This window comes from Macrobrachium rosenbergii, chromosome 13 (assembly GCF_040412425.1).
Source record: "Macrobrachium rosenbergii isolate ZJJX-2024 chromosome 13, ASM4041242v1, whole genome shotgun sequence".
Taxonomy (NCBI): Eukaryota; Metazoa; Arthropoda; class Malacostraca; order Decapoda; family Palaemonidae; genus Macrobrachium; species Macrobrachium rosenbergii.
Genome location: NC_089753.1, coordinates 22,608,557 through 22,636,417, shown reverse-complemented (window position 1 = coordinate 22,636,417; position 27,861 = coordinate 22,608,557). Strand labels below are relative to the sequence as shown.

General features: G+C 36.8%; 1 protein-coding gene across 9 annotated transcripts in view; it reads right to left on the bottom strand.

Annotated features, from left to right (window-relative positions):
* The window catches only part of LOC136845002 (protein abrupt-like), a 239,411-nt gene that overhangs the window by 20,883 nt on the left and 190,667 nt on the right, over positions 1–27,861 (bottom strand). The window contains exon 6 of one of the 9 annotated variants that reach the window (XM_067114632.1): positions 1–523. This exon is cut by the window's left edge and continues 769 nt beyond it. The exons of 4 other annotated variants lie outside the window; for them this stretch is intronic. In XM_067114632.1, the coding sequence (XP_066970733.1) occupies positions 188–523 (336 nt within the window). In that variant the 3' untranslated portion in view covers positions 1–187. Of the gene's footprint in view, positions 524–2,035; positions 4,523–9,020; positions 9,516–20,610; positions 23,593–23,761; positions 25,708–27,861 lie in introns of those variants that run through there. 4 more of the 9 variants (XM_067114627.1, XM_067114618.1, XM_067114617.1 and 1 more) reach the window with 4 other exon arrangements.

Genomic DNA, 27,861 nt, shown 5'->3' with positions numbered 1-27,861 from the left:
ATGAAAGCCATCCCCTGCTAGAAAGGTTGTTAATATATGTGTTTATGTATGTACTGTATCTATATGTATGAATACTTACAGGGTATTAATATTTTTGTGTATGTGTGTGTATTTACAATGTATACGGAACACGTCCATAAATAAAAAAAAAAAAAAAAAAAGGAAATAGGCAGGACCCAACAACATCCTACTGAGGCGCTGTTGTTGGATGGTGGTTGGCTACATGCTTTTTCAGCAGTGTTCCCTGCGTTGCCCTGTAAGGGCACAGGGAGCAGGCAAATGGCTTTTCTCCTGTGTGAATTCGAATGTGCCTTGTCAGGTTGATCTTCTGCGTAAACCTGAAGGGGCAGTGAGGGCACCCGTAGGGCTTCTCCCCAGTGTGGGTGCGGATGTGTTCCCTGTGGTGGCTCTTCTGTATGGTGGTATAGGGGCAGTAGGGGCACTCGTATACTGGTCTTCTGATGAAGTTGCTTCCTTCGGTTCCACAAGATGCCCTCAGCCCGTCACTGGCATCCAGCATCACCTGCGAGATATACCACACTGTCTATAAGAATTTCTCAACACAGGAAGAATACATTACAAACTAGCTGGGAAGCAATATATCACTATAAATTCGCAAGATGGAGGATTTGAAGTTACATCCAAGCATGTCTGTGAGACATTTGTCTCCCTAACTAGACTAAAGAGGAAACAAAAATTCTCAAGACTGTGAGAGCTGAATCCTCAAGAGGGGTCAAATATACTGCATTTACAACAAACTTCATACTGTGCTTTTGCCATGATGAATTACAATCTTAGATCTGGTCATTCCTTAGTGGATTGTCCATCATTTGAAAGTACAGTACTAATTATAACTCCACTACTTAATAAATGTTTTCACAATGAAGTTCACATGCATCACATCAGCCACAAAATCCCATACATCTAGAATTGCCACTTGTAACTGAAAAGTAGTTTAGTATACAAGAGTTCTATTTTTTTTATTGATGGCATACAGAACTGCTTTATCTGATGTACATTTTAAAATTAATTTTTAAACAATATGAGTACAAATTTCTAAAATGATTGCCTTTTTTCAGTTTTTTTGGGGGAGAAGGGCTTCTAATCTTAATCAGAGCCATTTTTGAACTTCAGTATTAAGAAAGAAATTGGAACAGAAAAGAGCCAGTTGAAAGGCTGCAGGATTAGGTAATATAGTATAGTATAGGAGGAAAGGAAATAAATTACAGCAGAGATTAAACAGGGCAGACCCTCCTGTTACTGCTGTTGTCATTAAATGGTTATGATTGAGTGACTGATTGATACCATATGATGGCTTTACAGCAACCCAAGAACATTTTATAAAGAAAAAAATTTTCTCATAACAGTTTTCATGAAGTATACGCACGCGCACACACACACACACACACACACACACACGATCAGTCTTCTGTAGATTGTAGGCATCAATGTTAGCCATTTTTCCTGGTAATAGACCTGTGAGGCGAATTGTATGTGTCAGCACGATTGTTTTGTCTTACCAGAGTTTTTCTTTTCTTTTTTAAATATTTGGGCCACTAGCATTACATTCAGCCCCTTTTTCTCTTATCCTTGTGGCCGAGCTTGAGGGCAGATTCCCCTTTTCTGTTCCTACACAAGGACAGAGATGTTAAATCCATGATTATCTACTGGATACGTTTTTTGGTTTTTTGACCAAGCAACATGTAAATTCTATTTCAAAGTTATTCAGAATCATGTTAGCAAAACTGATGACATCTTAGCAGCAAATTGTGTTTCTGTAAAATCAGAAATCGTGGTTCTATAAACTACAATGAAAATTTGCTGTCGCCAAAAATCATAGTCCAGCAGTAGTACCACAAATTGTGGCCCTACAGACTTCACCAATCAGATTTTGAACAGCACAACAAAATGGGGTTCGGTACCTACATATGGATTTACTCACACTGTAAGAATGCATAATAAGAATAGAAACAAGATTATAAGATCTGGGGTATTTGTTTGTGTTCCTGGTGGAAGGGGAACAGAAAGTCTTCCATGAAGTCACTTTTATTTGGGTAAATCAATACAATTCCAGTTAACGCCAAAAAACATTACAAGTCTTAATTATAAAAACGAAAACAGGAAAATGAAGTTGATGCACAGTGATACAGATTATTATTATCAGTACTGTGCTTAAACAGCCTCCAAGTAAACCACTGTATTTACCTTGTTGATGGCATTCCTCATGATGATGATGATCATGAGGCTTGAAGAATGTAAATGCTGCACAGGTCAAATATTGACAGCATTGACCTCAATCATACTGGCAATTGGTATGACTAGCACATGTGCATGTATAATACAAGAAAGAGTATTAATATAAGAAATGACTGCTTCGTGTCTTGAGCACTGTGTGGCTTCCTAAGGTATACAATTAAGGTTGTAATATCAGTTGTTTACCAATCTAATAATTTACTGTATTAGTTATTTGGTTATTATTTCATTTGTTTTGCATTTCTTGTCAAAAGGTGCAGGTCCAATGTGGATAAATTACAAAGTAATATACTGAGATTGGGTAAATTACAATTTGAGTAACTGAGACTTTAGGTAGCCATTACGATATTGTGTAACTGCCAGTCTAGTGATATACAGTCGACCCCCGGTATTTGCGGGGGTTGGGGACCACAACCACCAGTGAATAGCTAAAATCCGCGAATACTTGACCCCCTCTAAAAATGCTTATAATTGCCCATTTTAACAGTTCAAACACCAGAGGCCCTCCCTCGAAAAATACTCATACAGTAAACCCCGATTCGCAGGGGGGATGCGTGCACCCCCACGAATAGCTAAAATCAGCAAATACTTAAAACCCCCCCCATAAACACTTAGAACTGCCTATTTTGATAGTTCAAACATGAAAAAACCCTCTAAAAATGCTTATACCTGAGTATTTTAATAGTGTTGTCACAAAAAGTGCATTTAGTCATGAAAATATGAAAATACAGTAATTAGTGAATATTTCTGAGTGAAAAATACCGTGAATGGGCAGATTTTCCGCGAATAGTGAGACCATGAATATGGGGAGTTTACTCTAACTGCCTGTTTTAATAGTTCATACACCAAATACTATACAGTACATAAAAAATGTATATGTAGTCACAAAAATAATATGAAAATATAGTAATAGTGAATATTGTTCTACGAAGAAATCCTTGAATAATTTGGAGATCCATTCCACAGGAAAATCCGCAGATAGGTGAAGCTGCAAATGCCAAACCCCAGATAAGTGGGGGTTGACTGCACGAGAAATTTGAAGCCTTTTCCATCAAGAATCCTATAAGGCACACAGTGTTTTGACTGCCCACTCTCTCAGTCTCTTATTTAATCCAGTGATCAGTGTTTAGGAAAGTTGTTTGTGTCACTGGCTTCAATGATTCAAGAATTATCAGGGAAACTGACTGATAAAGAAAATTGTGACAATGAATTCTTGGGACATCAAGATCAAAACTTCAGCGACTGGGGTCAACAACACATATTTATTTATTTTTAAAATGTGTAACTTAGTCATATATAACATATACTAATTGGTTCAAAGTAAATCCTACCTGTCAGATCTGAGGGCTTAAGAGAAAGGTTATTTTAAATGGACATTTTTATGAGGGGCAGGGTGATTACAGATTGAATTGACTGTTCATTTGACTGACCTGTTCCTCCTAGACAGAAATATATATCAACTTTGAAGTGGCAGTTAATAAAGGTTTTAATAAATTTTAAAAAGCATTTATGTATTAAATACTAAAAAGCTAGGGGAAAGCAGTGTCATGTATAAGACCAACAATTGTTTATTTTTTACATACTTTTAAGCCAAGTTTGCTTACAAGCATAAGATTCCAGTATCCCACAACTACGATACAGTGTGTATAATGTAAGATGTACATGAGGCAAAAATAATTGAGAGGTAACTTTTTTGAAGCAACATAAAACAAATCCTGTTACCTTTAATTATTCTAACAAAAATACCATGCAGTAACCTAAAATAGAGATGGGTGACAGAATACACAAGACAGAAGTGAGTTCCAAACCGAAACTTTAAACCCAAACCTAAAGTGCCAAATCAACTGGACTGCAGAGTGTCTGTGAATCGAAACAGGAAAGCACCTGCACAACTGGACTTGGTCCTTTAAAGATCAAAGATGCTCTTTCCATGAATATTCACTATGTGCTTCTTAAGAGAAGAACTTTGTGCAGCCCGGTAAGGACACATGTAACAGAGGAAGGGCCTTTCCCCTGTGTGGGTTCTGATGTGCCTCTTGAGGTTCATCTTGTGCGAGAAGCCCAGAGAACAGTGAGGGCATGCGAAGGGCTTTTCTCCCGTGTGCACTCGGTTGTGGACCACCAAATCTCCCTTGTTATTTGTGGCATAGGGACACATTGTGCAGAAGAACTTCTTTTGCAGATCAAAGCGTTTTCCTCCTCCTCCTCCTCCTCCTCCTCTTCTGGAGCCAGTTCCCATCAGAATGTTTGCATTGTTCGCCATCTCCACCTGTGAGGAATGGGGGAGTCACCTTCAGTCATGATCTTGTGATAAAACAACCAAAGTACAGTAATATGTAAAACAGAGTGGCAATGGACACTAAAATCAATAGGTTAATACAGTAATCTTTTCCCCTTTTCGCACAACTCGGGAATGTGATATTCATTAATCATAGTGTCTAAGAATGTATAGATGTATGAAGAGTGAATATTTAATGATAACAATTGCTGTATACCATTTGGTGAGATTACATAAGATTTTGTGATGTTCAAGAATTTCTTTGTGTAGCTATGCACAACATAGAAATTATGATTTATTTTATTCTAAAGTTTATATATGGTACGTCAAATGCATAAATTAAAGCTGCATCAAATACACCATTTATTGTATCTACTTCATTCTCTTATGCAAATTTACCATTCAGTATTCTTCATTACAAAATATATAGCTATTTTCAGGATGCATTTTGGATTTCTAGTTCATCAAGAGTAAGAATACCTGTTATAGTAACCCTCAAGAATACATAAAACAGGTTTTGACAAAAGAAAAGCCTATTTTTGGTAGGTGCTGCGAGTCCTCAAAGGAGTCACACTCTTACGGTCCCCCAAGGCTCCATAAGACAGACCAACCAATTACAACAAATTCTCTTATAGTTGGCCTCAGCCGGTATGGTGCTCGTTGGCACTGATGGAATATAAAGGATTCAGGACAGGAGGGCTCTTTCCTGGTCGTACATCATACTCTCACAGCTGTAGCAAGGAGTCGCCGGCATCACTATTACATGCCAGGTCTGTCCAAGATGAATGTTCACCCCAATCCCATGCCTTTTCATCTGGGAAAGTGGGTGGGTTTAAGGACTCTCAGCAGCTACCAAAAATAGGCTTTTCCTACTTCAAACGTGTTTCTTGATGGCGTAGCCACCGTTTGTCCTCAAAGGAGCTTACAAAAGAAATTGACAGGTGATGAAATGGCTTAGCTCCTAATAAATAAATCCAAACAACCCAGATTAAATTTTTGGTCTGTGGTAGTCACAGGTTATTGACCATTTTCTTTATTCCGGATAGGAGGTACTACTTCAGTTTCTAAAAGAAGGAAGTCACACTGAAAAAAAGAATGAAAAATGAACTAAGTTTGGCAGTCAGACAAATGATAAGTAAAATTTTCAGACATACTAATAAGGAGATCTGCTTGCTATGCTGAAAAGCATCACTAATATCTTCTTGTGAGTTAAGGAATTTCTGAGATGACTAACATTGATCTCAACTCTTCAGCAGAAGAATATCAAAGCATAGTCATCATAAGATCTGAAGGGGAAATTTTAAGTATTTACTAAGTTCTAAAAAATTTTTCATAGTGCAACTACAAGGTTTTCCCCGTTACAGCTTTATAATCTTTTACTCTCAATTTCCCTTTCAACGCTGAATGACCTAGTACTTCCCAGCATTCACCCTTCAGCCAGAATTGTATAAATTCTAGTTATTTTATTAAAATATTCACATCCAGCATGACACTTTTCCAACTCACTGTAGCCTAACTAGAATAACCTAGACTGTGAAACCTCATATCATAGCCTAGCTTACCCTATGAACTTTCACACAGACGTTCATTACTTGAAGGTACGGTAAATGACCTGCAATAAATTGTTTTTGTGTATTTATGAATGTGCCAGCATTGCAAGTGATCAGTTTACCCTTGTCCTTCGTGATGCTAGGACTGCTTTGAAAAGTGCTCTTAAAATTTATTTGTTTTATCTTCATTAAGGAATTAATACTTTGAAAATTTGTCATTTTCTCATACTGTACTGTACTTGGGCCTAAAGAAATTTCCTAAAATTTCTTGAGAAATAATTTCGTAGCAGTTTCCTTTTATTTTATTCTGTGACTAAATCTTCATGCTGACACTACATAAACGGCACTAATCTCCCTTTCTGACTTGTGCAAAGATTAAAAAAATATTCTACTACGGTTTGGAGTAGGACATTGCCAAAGTAATTCCCAAATATTTTTCTTAACTCTGGATTTTTTGTTTTTGTTTTAAGTATATTACTATTTATCCAGAAGAGCAGAATTTGTGCAGTATGGTCCCTTCCCAAAGGGTTGTGTAAGTGTTATTGCAGCAATTATATGTCAATATTTGTTCTTTCAGGCTGCCTTAAGGTTGCTAAACGTTCATGTTTATGTACCTTGAATCTGAACGCTTGCTTTCTGATAACCAGTATTCATACCAGAAACATGTTTGAGTTTAGAATTGTTCACCCTTTGAGCAATAAGCAAGAGTATTTCTGATGGTGTATTTAATGAGTCTAGACTTATGATGCTTGGAGCTCTTCAAAGTACTGTAATGTTCTGGGACATGTGCTATTTTCACTTTTCACCAGTGACGAGTGCTGGCCCGGAAAATGCAGTACTGTAGTACTGTATATACCAGCACTCTTTGACTCACCATTGGTTATTATGATTTAGACCAGTGTTGAAAGACATCCTGTATGGCCATCTTCTGCAAGCTGTATTTCAGTGGGGAACTTGACTTAGGAGCTATTATCTCCTTTCAAGTTTACTTTTGGCATAAAGAACTTCATGAATTTTATAAATATTTGTACCAATTATGATAATGTTATGTTCAGTGACTGCTTTGCTTTGGTAATAGCCACTGAAAACTCAAGCATACCAAATTTTGAATAACACCCTTGCATTATATATAACCACACAAAATTTTCAAATGAATGGACTGCACTGGAAACTTCAGATTACCTGCATACTGACTATCTTTGCTCAAAAGGATCATTCATGAATAGCTTGATGGCCTGGCTTCTGGATTTGAATCTACACTGTGAAATCTGAAGACATGATTCTTCAGGGTGGTGCTGCGGTTCGTTCTGTAGGAGCAGAGTGAACATGCGTAAGGCTTCTCTCCCGTATGGGTTCGAATGTGGCTCTTCAGATTACTGCGGTGGGAGAAGCGGAGGGAGCAGTAGGAGCAACTGAAAGGTTTCTCCCCCGTGTGCATGCGGACGTGGTTGCTCAGGTTGCTTGCAATGTCCGTGGAATATTCACAATATGGACACTTGTGCCTCTTGACTGGGGCATTATCTGACGTTACGCCTCGGACCGAACAGTATTCCAAGGGGACTGTCTGCATCGCCACCTGTGAGAAATGGGTTGCAATCTCATTATTCAAAATTGTGGAGTAATGATAATGAAATATCTTACAAAAGTGTATCTATCTATATATGATTTATGGTTGTAAAGACCTTTTCCATTTTCTGTTAGTCACATGTGTTTTCTAATGCTCATTGGAAACCTTGAGACATATTTACAAAGGAAAGGATAGGTTCAGCACATACTGTGCAGGTTGTTATTCAGTTGCAAGTACTGAAAAATTTCAACATTTCCAACACAGCCCTGCACCTTTCTCTGACCCAGATTTGACCTACGACAGTTGACTAGCAGATCAATAGAAGCAAGTGGGTTGGAAGTATTAGGGGAACATCTCTGAGCCTGTTTCCATAAACATCTGTTCTGGTCTTTTTAACCTAAACAGTAAAATATGTACCTGATGATTAGTTGACTTGGGTTGGCTGAGTCAAGATGGATGGTGCTAGGGAAAAGACTTAGTAATTTGTAATATATATGTACAGTACATAATAATGTATTATATATATATATATATATATATATATATATATATATATATATATATATATATAATATATATATATAGTATATATATGTGTGTGTGTGTGTGTGTGGATATTAGTACACAATTGGTAGCCTGTCGTATAGTCCTGGGTAATTAGTTCGAGGTGAGGTTGCTTGTCCCCTGCCCTTCTCCACCCAAGATGCAAATCACTGTAGTTGAATAAGTACCAGGTATATATAATTTACTATACAGGTCAGCAAAAGCAGAATGGATTTTTCATAGACCTAACCTCAGTCCCTATCCTTACCCACACAGGATCAGTTCTTGGAAAAAGTATGCTTCCTTAAAAAGAGAGTCCAGTACGATTTGCAATAAAATTTTCTGATCCCATTTCAGTTTTCTATATATATCAATGCTGAAAGGATGTGTGTTTTAAAATACACATTCAATAAAGAAAGATAATAGTTGACAGAGGTACTTTTTATTTGTGCACTTTACAGCATACATTTTAGTCCATTAAACTCACATCTATATTTTTTGTCATTTCTGAAAGCAGTACAGTGGTAGAATATCAAAGAGTAATACACCTTTATTGTTTTCTCAAATACAGTATATTCTCAGAAGTACAAATCATTTCCAAATGTACATACATCTCATCACTTTTTCAATTTGGACTGTACTGTGGAATAGATGTGAAATCTTTTAAACTATCTGGGGATTCTATGGGCTATAATAATGGGTTTTAGTGTCTATCCAGGTACAGTAGTCTTACTATGGTGCCTCCCTACCAAAAATTATGTCATGGTTTGTTACTTCAGCAATAAATAATGGCACAACTGGAGTAACTTCCTTTGCTGATAAAAATAACTTCCTTTTGAAAGTATTTTATAAATAAATATACAATTGTTTTTCCCTCATAAACTTAATGCCTTTCCATAACCAAAGTCTATCAAGCCAAATACCCGTGCTCCCTCCGTTTATGATTTAACACCGATGATTTTGTTACTCCTCGATAGGGACACATGTCGCACCCATAAGGTCTTTCCCCTGTGTGAATTCGTTCATGCCTCTTGAGGGTAGCAGTCTGGTTGAAGCTCTGGGGACAGAATGAACACTCGTAGGGCTTCTCTCCCGTATGGATCCTCATGTGTCGGTTTAGATCCCCCTTGTGAGAGAACTTGGCCGAGCAGAAATCGCAGGAGTGGGGCCTCTCTCCAGTATGTTTGTACATGTGACTTGTCAGCTTGCAAGAGAAGTTGCTGGAGTAGTTGCAGTAGGGACACTGGAAAATCTTGATCCCCCTGGTTTCCACACCCTCTGTTCCTCCTTCCCCTCTACCATCAGGAGGGTTCACCAGTGACATCTGTGTGAGATGAATCAGAAAGTTAGTTATCTAAGTTGTTACCAAATGCAGTTATTTTAGATGCTGACTACTACAACACACTAAACATACAGCCTAGTTCTATTCACTCGACAAATGTAATATAGTCCTCTAATCCCTTACATACCTAATTTGTTGAGAATGTGACACACATGCCTGCCCACACTTTGGAACTAAATTCTACTTCTCAAGAGCAATTACTTCAAGCAAACGAATTGCACACCAGGGCTTGCTGCACACTAATAGGTCACTGCCTAAGATGCATTTATTTTGTGCATCAAGGATACATATACAGTATTTATCAGTGTTAAAAGGAAATTTGGTAAAGGATTACAAGGTTCTGGGAGAAGAGTCATACAGGTTTGGTCTTCCGAATAGCTACCATCGGTAAGCAGCAGCAGAATAATGCTCACCCATTCAAATGAATTAATTCTGCAACACAAAACTAAAAATTATTTTCTTCAATAATGTCACTGACTACAAAATATGTACTGCATTTCTCATGAGTGTAATTTGCAGTATGTGGATTCTAACATTCTGATGAATCCTTTATGGTGAGTTCTGACAGTGAGCAACTGTTATCTAAAGATTGGCCTGCCTCCCTCGGCTTTCAGGCTCTCTTCCAAATTCCATGCTGATTCTCATGGTAAAATCTTATTACTGTACAGTACTGTATACGACCAAGTATTCAATAACATTTCCAGTGGAAGTATACTTGCTTCTCTGGTTTATACTAGAGCCCATAAGAGGTTTCTTTTTCCCCAACTGGAAAAGAAAAGGTGTTGAACAAAATAAAACAACAAAATAGATGAAAAACATTTATTGCAGGCAAAATAAAATAACATGAGAATACACTTACACTGTTTCTGCAGAACACGCAGAGAATGTTAGAACTTTATGTTGAACAAAGACTGATGCTAATAAGGGGTTGAATGCTGCAGTGAAGCATTTAAAATAGGCTATTTCCTGTTCAGTCAGACTACTTCAGTCATCGGAAGGTTGTTTTCTTTGCCTGTTTTTCAAGTTCTCCCTCTTTCTGTCTTTATTCCTCTAGAAATTTATGGTGTAAAATCTTACCCAACATTCCCAACAGTACATCCACTTATCTTTCCGAGTAAAAATTCATATGATGAAAGAAATATACTGGAGTAATTAAACTTTTCTCTCCTTACATACTCATGGAATTTCACATTCTTTTTCTTATTTTTTTTTTTTTTTTTTTTTTTGTCTCTCTCCCTGAGTGTATGTGAGTGGTTATGCATTTGTAGCCATACTAAGGCATCCAAAAGACTTTTGAGATGCCAAGGTCAAGATCACATTGTTTTATTATTTAATAACCTCACGTTGTACAGGTTTTTAGTTGTGTTAAGCTGCACTGCCAAACACTATATACCGTACCTCCAGATCGTGTATAGCTTACTCACACACAAACACACACATATATAAAGGCATTCTTCTCACTATTACAACCACAAGACACTGAGCTGCCAAACAGGAAGGGTTCTGTCCAGACCTCTGCAACTTTCCCTCTTAAAGAAAGTTCTCTCACAAATGAGATCTAAACAGCTTCATCAGGCATCAGCAAAACATTGAAATCACCTCTGACCCATTGAAACTAGTCTGAAAAATCCTCACGTTTTCATTTTTGTGGGAAATAAATATCATCACTACTGCTCTACAACATTGTTTGTGTTGTTAATTATTACTTCTATCCAGGATCATGGACATGACGTCAGAGAAGTTTCAGGTGGTGGATATAAATAAGAAAACTTTTGCATCATTGTGTTTTTCCAGTTTCACATTTAATAAATAAGGTTTCTTCCCAAGTCCACCCTTCTAGGTATTGGATGTTAATATTAATGATGTTAATGATTAGCTTCAACTCAAAATAATTTACGTGTGAAGTAGTTACTTTACATCCAACTGGTCTGGGACATTTTCACATGCTCTCTGGTAGCACAGAAATTTTTCCAGTTCTACATCCAATTGGTCTGGAACATTTTCACATGCTCACTGGTAACGCAGAAATTTTGCTAGTTCTGTTTAATATACCACTGCAGAAAAAAATTGAGTGATAAAAATTAAGTCAGGATTTGAACCATGTACTGTATTTACTTTAAGTCATAGACACTTTCATTTGTTAATATACAGTGAAAAAACCAAAAACATAATATGAAAATATATAAACTGAAATTTATATCTATAATGTCAGTTCAATGCAGGAACATGTGTGAGTTGTATCAATGTAAAAACTCAGCTGCCATGAAAAAATAAAACATTTCCAGAATGTTTAAACATATTTTGATACATATCGAATCCCACATATAAATTCAACTAAAGCAACTCCAGAGTAAATCTAAATAAAAATACATTTCAGTTGGAAAAATATAAGCCAAAATAAAAAAAAAGTAAAAAAGTAACATATAAAAGTACTTAGAGTAAAATTTCAAGTTGAAATTTCAGCAAAATAGTGCCTTTATTATAAAATGGAAAGTTACTATGCTGCAATTTATAAATAATCAATACATGGAATAACTTTCTTTGCTCACTGAACCAAAATAAACCACCTGAACTGAAAACAAATTTCAGAAAACATTCTGGTTGAAATTTAACCAGAACAAAATGAATATGGATAATGTCAAGGTTAAATGCATTTACAGTATCTTGGTTTTTAATTCAGTTCATATGTACATTATTTTGTGGGCCATAAAACTACCTAACTTATTCTAGCATTCACTAGGTCCTATAGGGAATACCCTGCGCAAAGGTCTCACACTCTTGTCTGAGGTATGGGAAGCTCATTGGCTTCCAAAGTTCACAGAATGATGAATATTTGTAAAAAGAAAAAAATTCAACTTTTTTTTTTTTCCAAGACACTTCACGTAATGTCCTACAGGCCACTTTAAAATGAAATTTGTGTCCATTTTCCAAATACATATCACCAATTAAAAAAATGAAAACCCTCATTGCTGGAAATCAATACATCCTGGAATTCTGGAGAAACAGAAGTTCCAAAGAGCATGTTCTTTCTGAATACTAATTGTCTTCCACTCTAATAATAATTAACATGAACCAGTAGTGGAGTATCTTAAGAACTACCTCTGTGAGGGAACAATTTTCTCCTTCTCACAACTGTTAGATCTCAGATTAACAAATAAACTTCAAGTCAAAAGCAGTTATTGTTAGCCACTTTTTTGTTATTATGAGGAAGTTCTCTTTATTGTTTCATTGTCAGAAAACTTGGAGAAAATCACTTTCTAGTGCTCATAACGTAAGGCAGAATCTCACGCCAGAAAAACAGCCGTATAACTTCGCAGCCAACTTGCGTCATGGTGCCAACATTAAAAATTTTGGAAGTCACTTGTTAAGCTAAAATCCTGTTGCGTAGCACTGGAGTGATGTCTGCGTTCGTGCACCCTGAGATTAGCTAACTGGGGAAACCTGCTCGGGCACTGAGAGCAAGCAAAGGGTTTCTCTCCTGTGTGCTTAGCTCGTTCATGGGCTCTGAGGATCCCGCGCTGGTTGAAACTTGTGTGGCAATAACAACAAACGTATGGTTTTTCTCCAGTATGGACTCTTTCATGATCCTTCAGAGTGCTCCTGTGAGCAAATTTCTTCTTGCAAAAGGAGCAAGAAAAAGGCTTTTCACCAGTATGCTTACGCATGTGGGACTCCAAGTCACATGGCCTCCTGCCCACATAATCACACTGCAGACAGGGAAAATGCTTGCCACTATATTGCTGCCATGCTCCTTGGCTGGCCCCAGGTCCTCTTTGGACTTCTTCCAGCATCAGGTTCTGCGAAGAATGATGCAACAGTGAGTCAGTTTATTCAGTTATGGTGAGATTAACATACATTGAATATGAATAATACATTTGACAAAGGCTACAATTTCTTTAAGCCACAGAACATGGTTTCTGTAAAAGAAAAAAAAATAGTAGTTATTGGTGATAACTGATAAGAGATTTATTATCTGTTTAAACTAAATAAGCTTAAAGAATGATATGGGAATTTCAGCAGGTGAGATTAATATAAAAACATACTGGGGCCCAAGGAATAGACACTTGGAACAGCAAACACCTGCAACATGCTGAACATTTTTTTTTTTTTTCCAGTAAGTTCATGATCTTCACAATAACCTGTTGAATATTTTCTTTGATAGATTCAGGATCTTCACCAAAATCTGTTGAGCTTCTTTTTCTTAATCATTACCTTAATCTGATTAACATTTCACTACTGTTGGATGTAATATCTGTCTTCTGGACCATTACCACCACATTTTGTCGCACATTTTTCTTCTGGAAGGTCCAGAATCATCACCAAATATGCTGAACATCTTTCTGCTGAAGCAGGATAATTACTAAAATGGGCAGAAAGTGTATCAGTTTACTCTCTCTCTCTCTCTCTCTCTCTCTCTCTCTCTCTCTCTCTCTCTCTCTCTCTCTCTCTCTCTCTCTCTCTCTCTCTCTCTTTACTACTATAACAATACTGTTCAAAACAACAGTATCACAGGAAAGAATTTAGATGGCAAGAAGCAACCCTAGGACATTATGTAGTGTCCTGAAGCTTGGACAAGGTACCTTTGCCCTGCATGTTGTATGTGGACCAATGGTGAGAAACGCAAGCCTTTCAACTGAATAATGTCACGTTTAATATTCAGTTTATTATTATCAGTGGGCTGTTATTGCTCCACAGAAGTCAAGTTAGTGCAAAATGAGTCGGGGAAAATAAAAGAAACTAAGAATGTGAATGATTTAATCTCTTACAAAAACAAAAAGTTTACATATATATATCTGCTTACAGATATCAAAAACATAGGATGTAAAACCAAAACTTTATTGAGATACAGACACACCAATATGTTTTAAAGATACACTGATCTAACATGCAAGCAAGATTTGAAGGGCTAAGCATAAATTCAGCACATGTCTATGTGGATGTTTGTGTAAGTGATCATATTTTCCTACACGGGCATACTGTCTGGGATGGTAAATTTTTGCAAGAATTAACATTTACCAGAAAGAGACAAGCCACTTACTCCCATCAAAAATCCTGTAACCAGAAAGGAGATACTTTTGTCATAATAAGAAATGTCTATACAGGCAGTCCTCGGGTTACGACGGGTCCGGCTTACGACGTTCCGAGGTTACAGCGCTTTTCAAATATATTCATCAGAAATTTTTTCCGGTTTACAATGCATGTTCCAGGGTTACGATGCGTTGTATGCCGATCTGACGGAAGAAATACGGCTCCTAAATGGCAGAATAATCAAAATTTGGAGGTTTTTTGATGAAAAACTCAATAAAAATGCAGTTTACATCGTTTTCAATACACCCAGAGCATTAAAAGTAAGGTTTTCTTAGGATTTTTGACGATTTTCAACGAGTTTTCGGTTTACAACGATTTTCGGCTTAACACGCAGCTTAAGAACGGAACCCCCCCTCGTAAACCGGGGACTGCCTGTACTCATGTGAATACACATTTATACATCAGCATGTAAGCTTTAAATGGTCCAGTAGTTCTAAGGGGTTATCCAAAAACTTACGAAACACCTTACCACTGCAGTGCTCCCAAGTATGTGTGCTTCCCTAAATCATTTTCAGTCCTGAAAACTTGAGGAAGCAATCTCATTTTTAATCAGTTCACATAAATCGCGATGCTCGCCATCTCCCAAAGTTGTATTAAGAAAAATGTTAAATAAATTAAAACTGCCTTCTTCCAAAAATAAAAAAATATTAAGGAAGTGTTTTGTCATAAAATCATCAGCTAGATTCATAAATACAGTTGTTTGTTTTTGCTTATTTTCATACAAACTAATAAGCAAAAACAAACAACTGTATTTATGAACCTAGCTGATGATTTTATGACAAAACACTTCCTTTGTTTTGAATATAACATACAATTAAGGAGTACAGGAATCCTACAGAAGTTCAATACCCCAAAAATATAAAAATAAATCAATTCTGGAGAAAATAAAAAAGGATTCAACATTTTATTCACTTTTGTTCTTCAAGAAATTTGTGTAAATTACTATGTATGTAGGTATCCAGCTCTAAGCAAAGAATAAGCAACATTTAAACCCTTCTTTGTTGACATACAAACAAACAAACAAACAAACAAACGTACAATTAAGTACAGACCTAAGAGCAAATAAATTCAAGACACTCTTACCGTTGAAGTTAAAATGCCACACTTCATCTGTACATTACTTAAAGAAATACTTAAGACTGAACTTGCAATGCTATTCATGAAGCTCTAAAATTATTGCATCAAATGAAACTGAAATGTTCCACTTGGTGGTAGTGATTTCAGTGGCGGAACTACACTGACCTTCATTGCTTCGTTGTTTTAAGAAAGATGAAGTGAAAAGCCAACTGAACAAAAATCTAAAACTCTGAGTGTTTGATCTAAAATAATTCCCCAGTATGTCAAGTAAATCAACTAAATCATACCTCTTCTAACATATTGCTGATGCATCTCAGGAGTTATCAATAACAGAAATGAATTTCCTCTCTGGCTAACTACTTATGATTGGAACTCCAATGAAATGCAAGATACCACAAACTCAACTTCTACATACTCTGCTAATCTATGTTAACATTATTTTGAGATAATAAATTGGTCCTTAAACATTGCTGTATTCACAGTAGACTGTCTAAGCACTACCTTTGTGGCAAGAAAGATTACTTGTAGACTTTAACAGCTAATGGCTTGAAATACTGGAAAATACAGGCAAATGAGCCAGTAATACGTAATAGATTTCCATCAGTACAAAACATTCATCATTAACTAATTTCACTTTTAGGTAATGAGAAAATTATTTCACATTTCCAATGTCACGTGATGTCTGATGCAAGACAACTAATAAGTTCTAAGTAAAAACAAGCAACAAATTTGACAAAATGTTGCCAAAATGCTTACACTTTTGGTTCCCAACAACAAAATGCTTACACTTTTGGTTCCCAACAAATTTGGCATAATGTTGCCAAAATGCTGACACTTTTGGTTTTCAGTCACATATCAAGCACAACTTATTTGTGGAGATTTTCGTGGGCTCTAAGATTTGCTAGCTGGGAGAACCTCATGGAGCACTGCGAACAACTGTAGGGCTTCTCCCTTGTGTGCTGTGCTCGTTCATGGGCTCTGAGATTAGCTAACTGGGGAAATCTCTTTTGGCAATGCGAACAACCGTAGGGTTTCTCTCCCGTGTGTCGTGCTCGTTCATGAGCTCTCAGATTTGCTTTTTGGTTGAAACTCGAGGAGCAATACGCACAAGCATAGGGCTTCTCTCCAGTGTGTATCCGGATATGGTGACGTAAAGTACTCCTGTGCGAAAAGCTCTTATTGCAGATGGAGCAAGTAAAAGGCTTTTCACCTGTGTGGATCCGTATGTGGGACTCCAAGTGCTTTATCCTCTTGCCCACGTAATCGCAACACGGGCAAGGAAAATTCTTGGTGCTATCCTCCTGCCTCCCCTCTCCGCTAACTCGCAGTCTTCTGAGGATTTCTCGTCCCAGCACCCGACTCTGCGAAGAATGATTCAGCCTTAAGTAAATTCTTCATGTGGATCATTGTGAAAATAATTATTCTAAATTCTAACGTACAATGTAAATTATACATGTTCTCGCCTACGTACAGTACTTATCACATCCATACAGACATACAAACAAAGTAACAGTATGACACGCAGTAACAAGAATTACTCACCTAATCGCGAAGTAGAAGTAAGATAATCTGTAAATCCAGATAGTCAGAAATATGCTAAACACTAGATGAGTTTAGAATGTGTTAAATGATGCTTTCTTCGTCCTTGCTAGGTGCTGATTTTGAGAAAGGGTCTGTGTTAAAGAATTGATGAGTATATTCATGGGTAAGGATAGTGTTGCAGTAAGGTGTGTGGAATTTTCTTATGATTAAAGACAAGCAAAATGCATTCAAACCAATGGGCTTCAAATTTTGACAGGCAAGGCTACTGGGGAAACTCATCAGGTTGCAATCAGTTATGATGCAATCCCTTTTGTCCAGTTGATTAATTATTGAAAGTGGGAAACCAGATATCTTTGCAATATTAGTTTCCTATTACTGTAATGGTTTCTGCAAGTTTCTCTGGATATGTTTTCTAATACTGTACATGTACTGTAATTCTATAGCTTTATCAGGGGATGGTTCCTGTGGTCCAGTGGTTACCAATCCCAGGAAACCCAAGATTGACCTTATTAGTTGAAAACTTAGGGCCGTTTCCTGAAAGTTCCACTGCTCCTCTAGCATTGATGTTGAGTAGGTAACTAGTAACCAGTTGACTATAGTGGGTCAAAGCCAAGGTTGAGAAGGGCTAGAAACCTCATCTGAGAACTGTAAAATAAACACCGACTGGAGCCACTTGTTCATGGTGATGGTTAAAATAGCACTGCTTGCATACTCTAAGTTTCTATTCTGCTCCAATCTAATCCTTCTCTTTGTATCTTTCGTTTTAGGATTCATTTTAAGTTGTTGGTCACTCCTCAAAGGCACAAAAGGCATATGTACTGTACAGTGCATGGGAAAAACTCCTAGGTATAACATATGACAGTACTCAGGATGATTTTTAATATCCAATGTACATATCTTTATGCATGTCTCCCGTCATAAACAGTCAAACCTTATTCTTCATAGTATCAACATTTCCCCAAAGAAATTGACACTGATAACCGAAGGTTTTAAAAACTGCTACTCCAGATCATTTGGAATTACTGTACTGTACACTATACAGAAGTGTCGACTACAAATTGCATACAAGTCCATCGACATGAAGACAGGATGTTTGCACAAGACTAAGTACCAAATGTGACCATTTATGAACTACAGGTACTTGTCTGACGGAATGATAGGGAAATGATACAAGTTCATGTAACTGACTTCAGCTACAGGATATATTATATCAAAAGTTTACAGCCTTGCTGACAAAGTTAGATGCAATCTTGAAAAGGATTTTGACAAGGAAAAATCTATTTCTGGAGAGGAGCCCGTGTCACCCGGTGAAAAAGTCCATTCAGCACTTATTTCTAGGTAATTTCCGTTGCTAGATACCAGAAAGCTAAATGAAATGCTGGAGTTACTACCCCAGAGCGAGCTCCACTGATGGAGTCGTGTATGGAAAGGGTGAACTACAAAAACCTGGAACCTTATCCTATAGAGATTCCCAATGTCAAAAAGTCCCAACGAGAGAGGTGCCGATACAATCCCATGCACACTACTCGCGGACTGTATACACAAGGCAACACTAGTCGCATTCCATGTTAGCACCACCCCACTAGAATGATGTTTACCATGGGAGGAGAGAATGAAAAACAGGGGTGGGTCACCACGGGCCTCAGAAATAGATTTTTCCTTTGTCAAAATCCTTTTTCTGGATCGGAATCCCGTGTCAACTGATAATACTAACTGAGAAATAAACATCATTCTTATGCTATTAAAGACTCAAATAGAGACGTTGAAAACTAGGAGAATTCTACCCTGAACATTAGTAAGGTCACTCTAAATTCATGTAATGAAAATAATGTAAGTGGTCACCGTCTAAGATCATGAGCTTAAATTGAACCTGAATAGGCTTGTATTAAAAAATACTTTCTGCCTAATAGCAGACCCAATGACAGTACCCCCCGTGATGTACCATACCATGTTACTGAAATTAACTGTCAGCCGAATGCCAGGAAAAGTAAAAGATATAACTAAAAGGTACGGCAGTTCCCCTGAAGGAGTAGGATGTTATGTTCATAGGATCTAAATCTAAAACTAATCTAATCAGCTAGGTTGTCCAAACAACTGAAGGGGCTTCTGTTCTGCATCCATTCTCATGTTCACGGTTTTGAAGACACTTCCGTTTGTCAAAACTCTTATGCTTTCAGTGGCACTAGTGGAGGAAATACAAATGAATGGATTTTCCCTTGCAAGCATGAATTTATGGATTCTGAGATTCAGTTTAACAAGTGAAAGGCTTCTCTTCAATGTGACACATGTAAAATTCACCTCTTGATCCAAGATTTTTCTTGCATTATTGTGTCTCCTGGATATTGAAGTCTTTTTAAGTTCCAATGCATCATCCCCTCCATATACAGCACCCAGTATTTCTTAGTCGCCTTTCCTTCCTCCCAATACTTTTGGATTATACGCCCTTTACACCATCCTACCATGACATACTTATCTGTCATTTTAATTATGTTAGCTTTTATTCTACTAGTATTCCGGTTTGCCTCACTCTTCCATCCAGTCTCCCTACACAAATACCTTGCAAATGGTTCATCTCAACTTTATTCTTCCACATTCAACATCCACACTATATTTCCAGTCTTAGCAGCCTCTCCATACATTCCAGTGTATATATCCGTAGATACTCCCTCTCATGTAAATCTTTTGTTGAGACCGTTATACCTTCCTTGATTTGCCTGCATTTTGTTATTTACCTCATCTTTCCTCCTGCTACCACCCATAACATTTTCTCCCAAAAACTTGTGAATCGTCCTTGATTCACAAGACAGGGAGTACCGTGGCATAGAATGTTGCCTTCTTTTCGTCTAGGGGCCACACTTCAGCAGGGAAAACAGCCTCCTGGTAAAGTTTATATCGTGGATGTATGAGGGAACCTCAGTGTCTCCTCATTTTATGTTTTATACCTTAAAAATGGCTTGGGAACTCAAATGCTGAAATTGTTTGGATCTGCGATGAGAAAAGCTGCAGATATGGTGGTAGTAGGACAAAGACCTGGCCTAAGGCCCTGGAAATTACGGAAAAGGGTTAAATTAAGAGCTAGACTAGAAGGAGTTCAGGCAGAAAATACACAGGAACAAGAAAAGGGAATACAACTCATTGTATGTCTAGTGCTGTAAAGGATAAAGCTGGTACGGTATAAAAATGTTTATGATGATGATGGTGGGTGGTCCTATTTGTAGCTGGTGGACTATAAAAGGTACCAACATAAGCTAGGTGGGATATGCTAGAAAGACTATGCAAATGTTCACATCAACACTTTAGAATGGATGTAGCCTTTAATCTTTATCCTCAATTCAAGAATGACCATTTTAGGGCTGAATGAAATGAGATATAATTTTCAGTTTATTAATGAGAACCACACTGCCATTTATTGGAAATCCAAAACCACAATAAAAATAATTTTTACACGTTTCAACCATTATAGCATACAAAGAAACATTCTTTTACAGAAGTAATGTTTCTGTAAAGTGCATCATTATAATATTGATACACAGAACAAGTCAATCTGACAGTTAAAAGTGGGAACCACTAGTTTTCAACTAAAATTATAAGACACCGTAACCTTCAGTTATTTCCATTAACAGCTTATTAGATATATAAATATGATCCTCTATAAAGTACAAGGCTAATTTACACACTTCTTAAATCACTTATATCAGAGCTATTGTCTACTCAACTCTTGATTTGCAGCAGTTTCATCCAAACAGGATTCAAAAGAGGTCTATCAACACATGTAATGTTTCACCACAGGGAACTGTGAAGTATGCCACATGCAATGTCCCTCTCCAATCCTGAACTCACCAGAACTGCATTTTTATTGAAAGACGAACTTGCAGATAAAATTCTTCATGGTACTCTTCTTGGGATATCATCCTTTCCAGTCCTTTGCATACTTATGTCTGCTGTACTAAAATCAGTCCAGTGCAACCAACTGAAGACTTGCTGATGTTAATTTGATTTGCTAAGACATTATGCCTCAATAAATTATTTCAGTGACATCTGCAGTTATGTTTGCCTGGCAAGTTATTATGGCCTTTGAGGTGGACAGAACAATTATTTCTAGGCACTTGTTCAGTGCTAACTACTGTCTTTCAATCATGGATCCTAATACTGTTTTTAAGTAAGTTTAGCACAAAGTATACATTGAGCTGAATCATTCAGATAAAATAATTGTTCCGTTTATATAAGAAAACCACCTTATGATGTGATATTATCCTAACAACAGCACAATGTTCAACGTCCAGTCTACAAAGATAACTGCCATTGTAAACAATTGCAGAGAGAGAATATTTTTTGGCTGAGATGAAGCAAAAACAAAAAATATTCATTGTGAAAGTTGATGCATCACCAACAGTTGATGCTGAAGGACATTTAAAGATTCCAAAGAAAATAACATTTAAGCCCATAATGTGAAATGGCTATCCTGAGGACTTGAATGAATTTCTTGCCCCTTTTATAAGCTAATTAAAATTAATGTCAAGCTCACTTTCAGTCATTGCAGCAGTAGTAGCAGCACAGTACCTTCACTTTCTGCAGGAAAGGCTTAGGGTAACTGAGGAAACTAGGTTGAATAGCAGGGCTGAAGGGGATTGCTTATACAGTCTATAAAACAGTCCTTATTCTATACTGAACATAAATTTAATTACAAGCTAAACCCACTGCAAAGTGGTAGTATATATTTATACCAAGCTAATCTCACACAAGTCTAAATTTAAAATGCAAATGTATGCAGTCAGACACTTTAATGTTAGAGCATACAAAACAATAAGCATTAGTAATATTAAATAGGATTATCAATATTTTTAACAAAATAATTCAAGTAGAGAAAGACATTTGAAAGCTACAACTACCATCAACAAGGAGCATTGTTAAAAATTAACCCTTCAGTGCCAGGGGTTTCACATGTGAACAACTGAGATTTATTTATAAGGTTCAGCCAAAATTCTGTAATTTTAATACCTGAACTTAACATCGAAACATTTCCCATCTTCAAATATATTCACCTTGAGAGTGGACTTGCGAGAGAGATATTAAACCCTTACTTCTGTTACTAGCTGGGTACTTAGCCTAATAAGTGTACAGTACTCATAAGTACACAGTAAAGATTAAACCACTTTTACACACTGTTTATAACTGAAGTATAAAAACCTTAAAGGTAAATTATGGGATTTACTGCCCTTATCATTGCTTGCAAAAGGAAATATATCAAATATCTTTCAACATGTGATTAGGTGGCTGAAAATCACCCAGCTTGATAGTGTGACTGCCATGTATGACAACTTTAACGCGTAAGGGCTAACCTGCTACAGTTAATGTAAGATGTTTTTCCAACATGCCAGTAGTCTTTAGAATTAATTTCAGTCACACAGATCTACAAATATACATATGGTCAACTTCAGGCAGCCATATATTTTATTCAAGGTCACTTCATTGTTTAAACAAGGTTACTACAAGAACCCATGCCACATGTACCTTTGAATTTTATGGCTTGAATCATCTTGTTCTAAAAAATAATGGGCTAAATACTTTCTATAAAGCTGGAACAACTGACTTCACTTTTAAACAAGGCACATGTAAGAACTGATAAACAGATACCTTTGAATCTTGTTGCTTTTGAATCACCTGTATCATAAGAAACAGCTGGCCAATAATCGTTAAAGCAGAAAAACTATCCGACTGTAACTCAGAAATTAAATCCGTGATAAACAAAAGTATATTTTACTTCGATTCTTCTTCTAGGTATGTTTTAGAGTGGCAAAAATTGATTCCGCACCCAAAAAATTCTTTCAGGAAAAGCAACAAAAAAATTTAAAAAAAGCCCACTGGGCACCAAAATTGTGTCAAATGATCCTGGCCATACACAACCTACTGGGGAGAACACAAAATTGAGAGAACGTGCTTAAGTAAAGTTCATGTGGTGCCTCTTAATATGCTGACTCAGTCCTGATTTTTGTGCTGACTGGTACGGACACAAGGAACATGCAAAAGGCTTTTCACCAGTGTGTACTCTTCTGTGCTCTTTAAGGTTAGAAAGCTTAGAGAATTTCAGTGAGCAAATGACACACTTGTATGGCTTCTCTCCCGTGTGCATTCTCATATGTATAATGAGGTCGCCCCTGTGATAGCACTTTTTAGGGCAGAAGACACAAGAATAGCAATTCTCGCCTGTGTGTGTCCGGATATGGGTAGCCATATCAATGGCAACATGATCAGTGTAGCTGCAATGTGGACACTTGTGAATCTTGACAACGGGCTCAGCTATTCCTTTGGGTTTTCGACCTCCGCCTCTTCTAATCAAATTCAAGAAGGCCGCCTGTGAAAAAATAAAAGATCAACGATAAGTAGTTGATTACTGGGGTTGTTTAAAAAAAAATTAAATTACTGTGTTAACTTATCCATAACAGATTTTTTAACTCATTTTACAAAACCCTCTGTCCCCTCCCCTCCATATCATCAGGAAGAATACGAGAAAAATGAAATTCTTTTGCAAAATTATACAAGGGTTTATTGATTCACTGCTTTAATTTCAAACTCAATACAGTATTACTCAACATCCAAATGCTAAAAGCTGAAGAAAAAGATTACCATGAAAACTGGTAAGCATGTCAGCACATTTCACAAATTAAACTTCAATATTTCATTGCACGGAAACCCCCAATCACTTTTTCCTGTCATAAGGTGAGCAAAGGGGCAAGAAAAAGTCATTTCATGAAGTTAATCATTCAACAGAAGTTAAAATTCATAAAGTACAGTACATGAGATACATCAGAAAATTGGATTTGCAAAACAGTATTCACCAGCAAAAATCCTCAAATGAAAAAACGGGGGATACAGTAACTGCATTATCTGGTTAAACTGACCAAAAATTGCAACATAGTTACATGCAAGTACTGTACAGTTTCTTAATCAGGATGGTGCAGGGACAGCACTGCACTTGTGGAAGATTTGATGTACGAATTTTGCTTGGAATTTTTATCAGATGTAATTTACAAGGGTGTTCTGTTCATTATAATAAATCACTGTGTAATATTTCCTAACAGAGTTGCCAAAAACATAATCAAATGTATGACTATGTCCATGACCACTGTGGAACAGATTTTAGTGAACAGAACATTAACACTAATTTACGAAAGGTTTTCTTTTATATCACTCTAAAAGGTTAAAATGGATTGTTTCCATTTGAGACCATGGCATCTTGCTAAATTCCTTTGGATTTTGTTGCCCATCTACATCATCCAAAACTGCTGACCCTATTTTTTTTTTTTTACACATAAAAACAGATTACTTTCATCACATCGGAATAACAGTTCAGTACAGTACAGTATGGTAGATATCATATTCTTGTGTCTAGATTTCAGTTACCACATTGACACACAAAGAAATTTTCTTGACTTTTAGATCACCTTTTGACATTTCTTGAACTGAACTTGCCTCATACAGAATTTACTCTTCCAACATGAACCATGAATATTCTCACTTATCAGAATTACTGAATTCACTATTTTGTTTTTTTTATACGAAGCACTGTTTTCCCATATTATTTTTATTAGTAAGGGGCTACACTTCACAGGAAATCTTCATACATTAAATATCTCAGAAAAAAGCTGAGTAACATCTGTGTCACCATTGTGAAAAGGCCAGCAAAGTACCATCTGCTACTAAATATTTGTGTTGAATCAATCCTTCCTCAGTCCTTGGTTCCAGCTACATGTATTTGATGACCTACTGATTCCTTAGGGGACACATAATGCAACTCTAGTGTAAAATGTGATATTTATGGAAATTTGTTACCACATTCATTTACCAGTTATGTCAGCATAGGTTAACAAGCTTTTGTAACTATACATTCATACAGCAAACTCATGGAGAAGAAACTACCATCTTACCCAAAATAAATACTTTTTTCTACAAGGTAGCATAAACGAACCTACAGACACCTACTTTATTGAACATACGTGGCTATACAGACCGTACGGCATGTACATAAAAGTACTTTACACTAAAACTTGCTTATATTATAGTTACTCTTATGGTGTCTCCTCATATGCTGACTTAGTCCTGATTTCTGAGCGAATCTGCATGAGCACAAGGCACATGCAAAAGGCTTTTCACCAGTGTGCACCCTTTCGTGTTCTTTGAGGTTAGAGAGAATTGTAAATTGCAGAGAACAAACGTCACACTTGTAAGGCTTCTCTCCTGTATGGATTCTCATATGTATAATGAGTTCATTTTTTTTGTAGCACTTCCTGGGACAGAAGACGCAAGAGTAATAGCTCTCCCCTGTGTGTGTCCGAATGTGAGTGGACATATCGATAGCCATGGGGGCAGTATAGCTGCAATGTGGACACTTGTGAATCTTGGCAACTTGCTGGGCTCCTCCTCTGATTCTTTGACCTCTGCCTCTTGTACTGAAATTCAAGAAAGCCCCCTGTGAAAAAATAAAAGATCAATAATAAGTCGATTAACAGTGTTTCTTTGGAGTGTTTTTTTTAAACAAGTAAAATCTAATAATGCAAACCATTTGAATCCTATTTTAATATATCAGATGTCTCGCCCAAACTTTCAAAATCCCGAGTAAACAGTAAGTTCAAACTGGAAATCAAATAACATCAAACGTTGTTATTCGCAGACATACTCTCACCAATTCACTGACCAAATGCCATACAGCTCAGAGCAGCCTCCCAGCTTATTAGATGCTTCAGGTTCTGACCTAATGAGCAGCAATATCTGGTGAACAAAGACTATGGAATAGCCAACACATACACATTCAAGATATCCCATAACCAGCAGTCACTCCATATAATTTCTAGCATAGGCTATGCCAACGTGTATTTTACAATTGTCATTCACTAGAAGAGATTTATCTGCAAATGCAGCTATGTAAAGAACTCAAGTAAGTTGAGACCTGGTTGGCTGAAGGATTATTGTGACATCTTCCAATCAATTTCCTCTCTCTGACATTTAAAATACTGGAAAGTTTTTAAGTAATGAAAACTAGCCACCTTGGTAATGGGGCAGTTAGACCAGTGTATGTACAGGAATTTTTAACAATACACATGTATACATTCAGTGAGCAAATACCATACAGAGACACCGCAAGCATGAATTTATGGATGGACAGATAGATAGGTGAGAGTGAAGGGTTTATATAAGTGCCGTACAGCATGTTTTTTCCAGCATCATGTACTGGTAACCAGCCCATAGCAAGGACCTAAAATCTGAGCAAAACATAAGCATAATTATTGCAGAACATGACTTTAAGAATACTGTACATCACTTTTCTTAAACGGTGGCTCTCAGTTAGATCTTGACTGCCAAATAAACTCTGATGATTGAGTTCACTGGTAAGCGAGTAAGTGGTACACAAAAGGTTCTTGGGATTAGTCCATGATTTCAACCATATTCTCAAGAAAATTCTCAGCGACTTCATGGTCACTAGTGGGAATACTTTTGCAAATGTGATGCCTTTACTTTTCCAGATGAAATTACAAACTTAATTTCCCCAGCTGCAGAGAGAGTTTTTGTGTCAAGGTATAAATTTTCATGTCAAGGTGTAAATGACTAAGAAAAATTTCCTTGGCAGCAGCCAATATTCATCGAATTTTTCAGGATGATGCTCACAGAACTGTTGAAGGGCATAATACAAAGACGTGTGTATATTTCCTTTTACTCAACAGCAAACACTGAAGTAATCAACCATACCTATAATATTGTTTTTATAAAAGCATTCCATTTATAAGTCTTCTCACTCTTTATTTCTTGGGCCTCATACCGACCCTTTTTCCACAGCAGTTTATCTCAAAGCTCACTGAAGTCTCAGAAGAAAAAAAAAGCCTCTACAGGTTCCTCAGTATAAATTCCAAAGTGATAGATTCAAAAAAGCTATCAACAAAATGTCATATGTGACACATTCTCTCCATCTGAGCTACACAGAAGTTGTACTTTACAAACTGCCAGGTATGATTTACACAAACTTACCTTTTATGATAAGCATGACACATGAGCTACACTGACATCTTCATTATGAACAAAAGTGAAAAGTTTCATGTGAAAAAGTCCATAAAAATGAAATATATACATATCTTAAAGGCCTAACAATCATTAGAAGCTAAAGTAATATTAGTCTGGCATGACAAATGTTTTAAGTACTATCTTAACTGTCATGAAGTACTACCTTACTGTATCTTCACAGTGAATACAAACAGAACTTTCTCATATTGTATACTATTCATTCCATATACTGTACTACATCATATTTAAAAGTCACAACACATTAAAACACTATCTTCTCCAAGTACTTTGGACACAAGATTACTATCATCTCCATTCTGTCTTTGAGAGAGAATGGGTCTTTGCAAGACTTTGGACACAAGATTACTATCATCTCCATTCTGTCTTTGAGAGAGAATGGGTCTTTATGAACTTTGGACACAAGATTACTATATCTCCATTCTGTCTTTAAGGGTCTAACAAGATCTTAAAATAATAACAAAAGCAGTAAATGAAGAAGTGGGAATATACACGAGCACATACACATAATGACCTGGGAACTCAGTTTCTCAGCTCTTCATGGATACAAAGA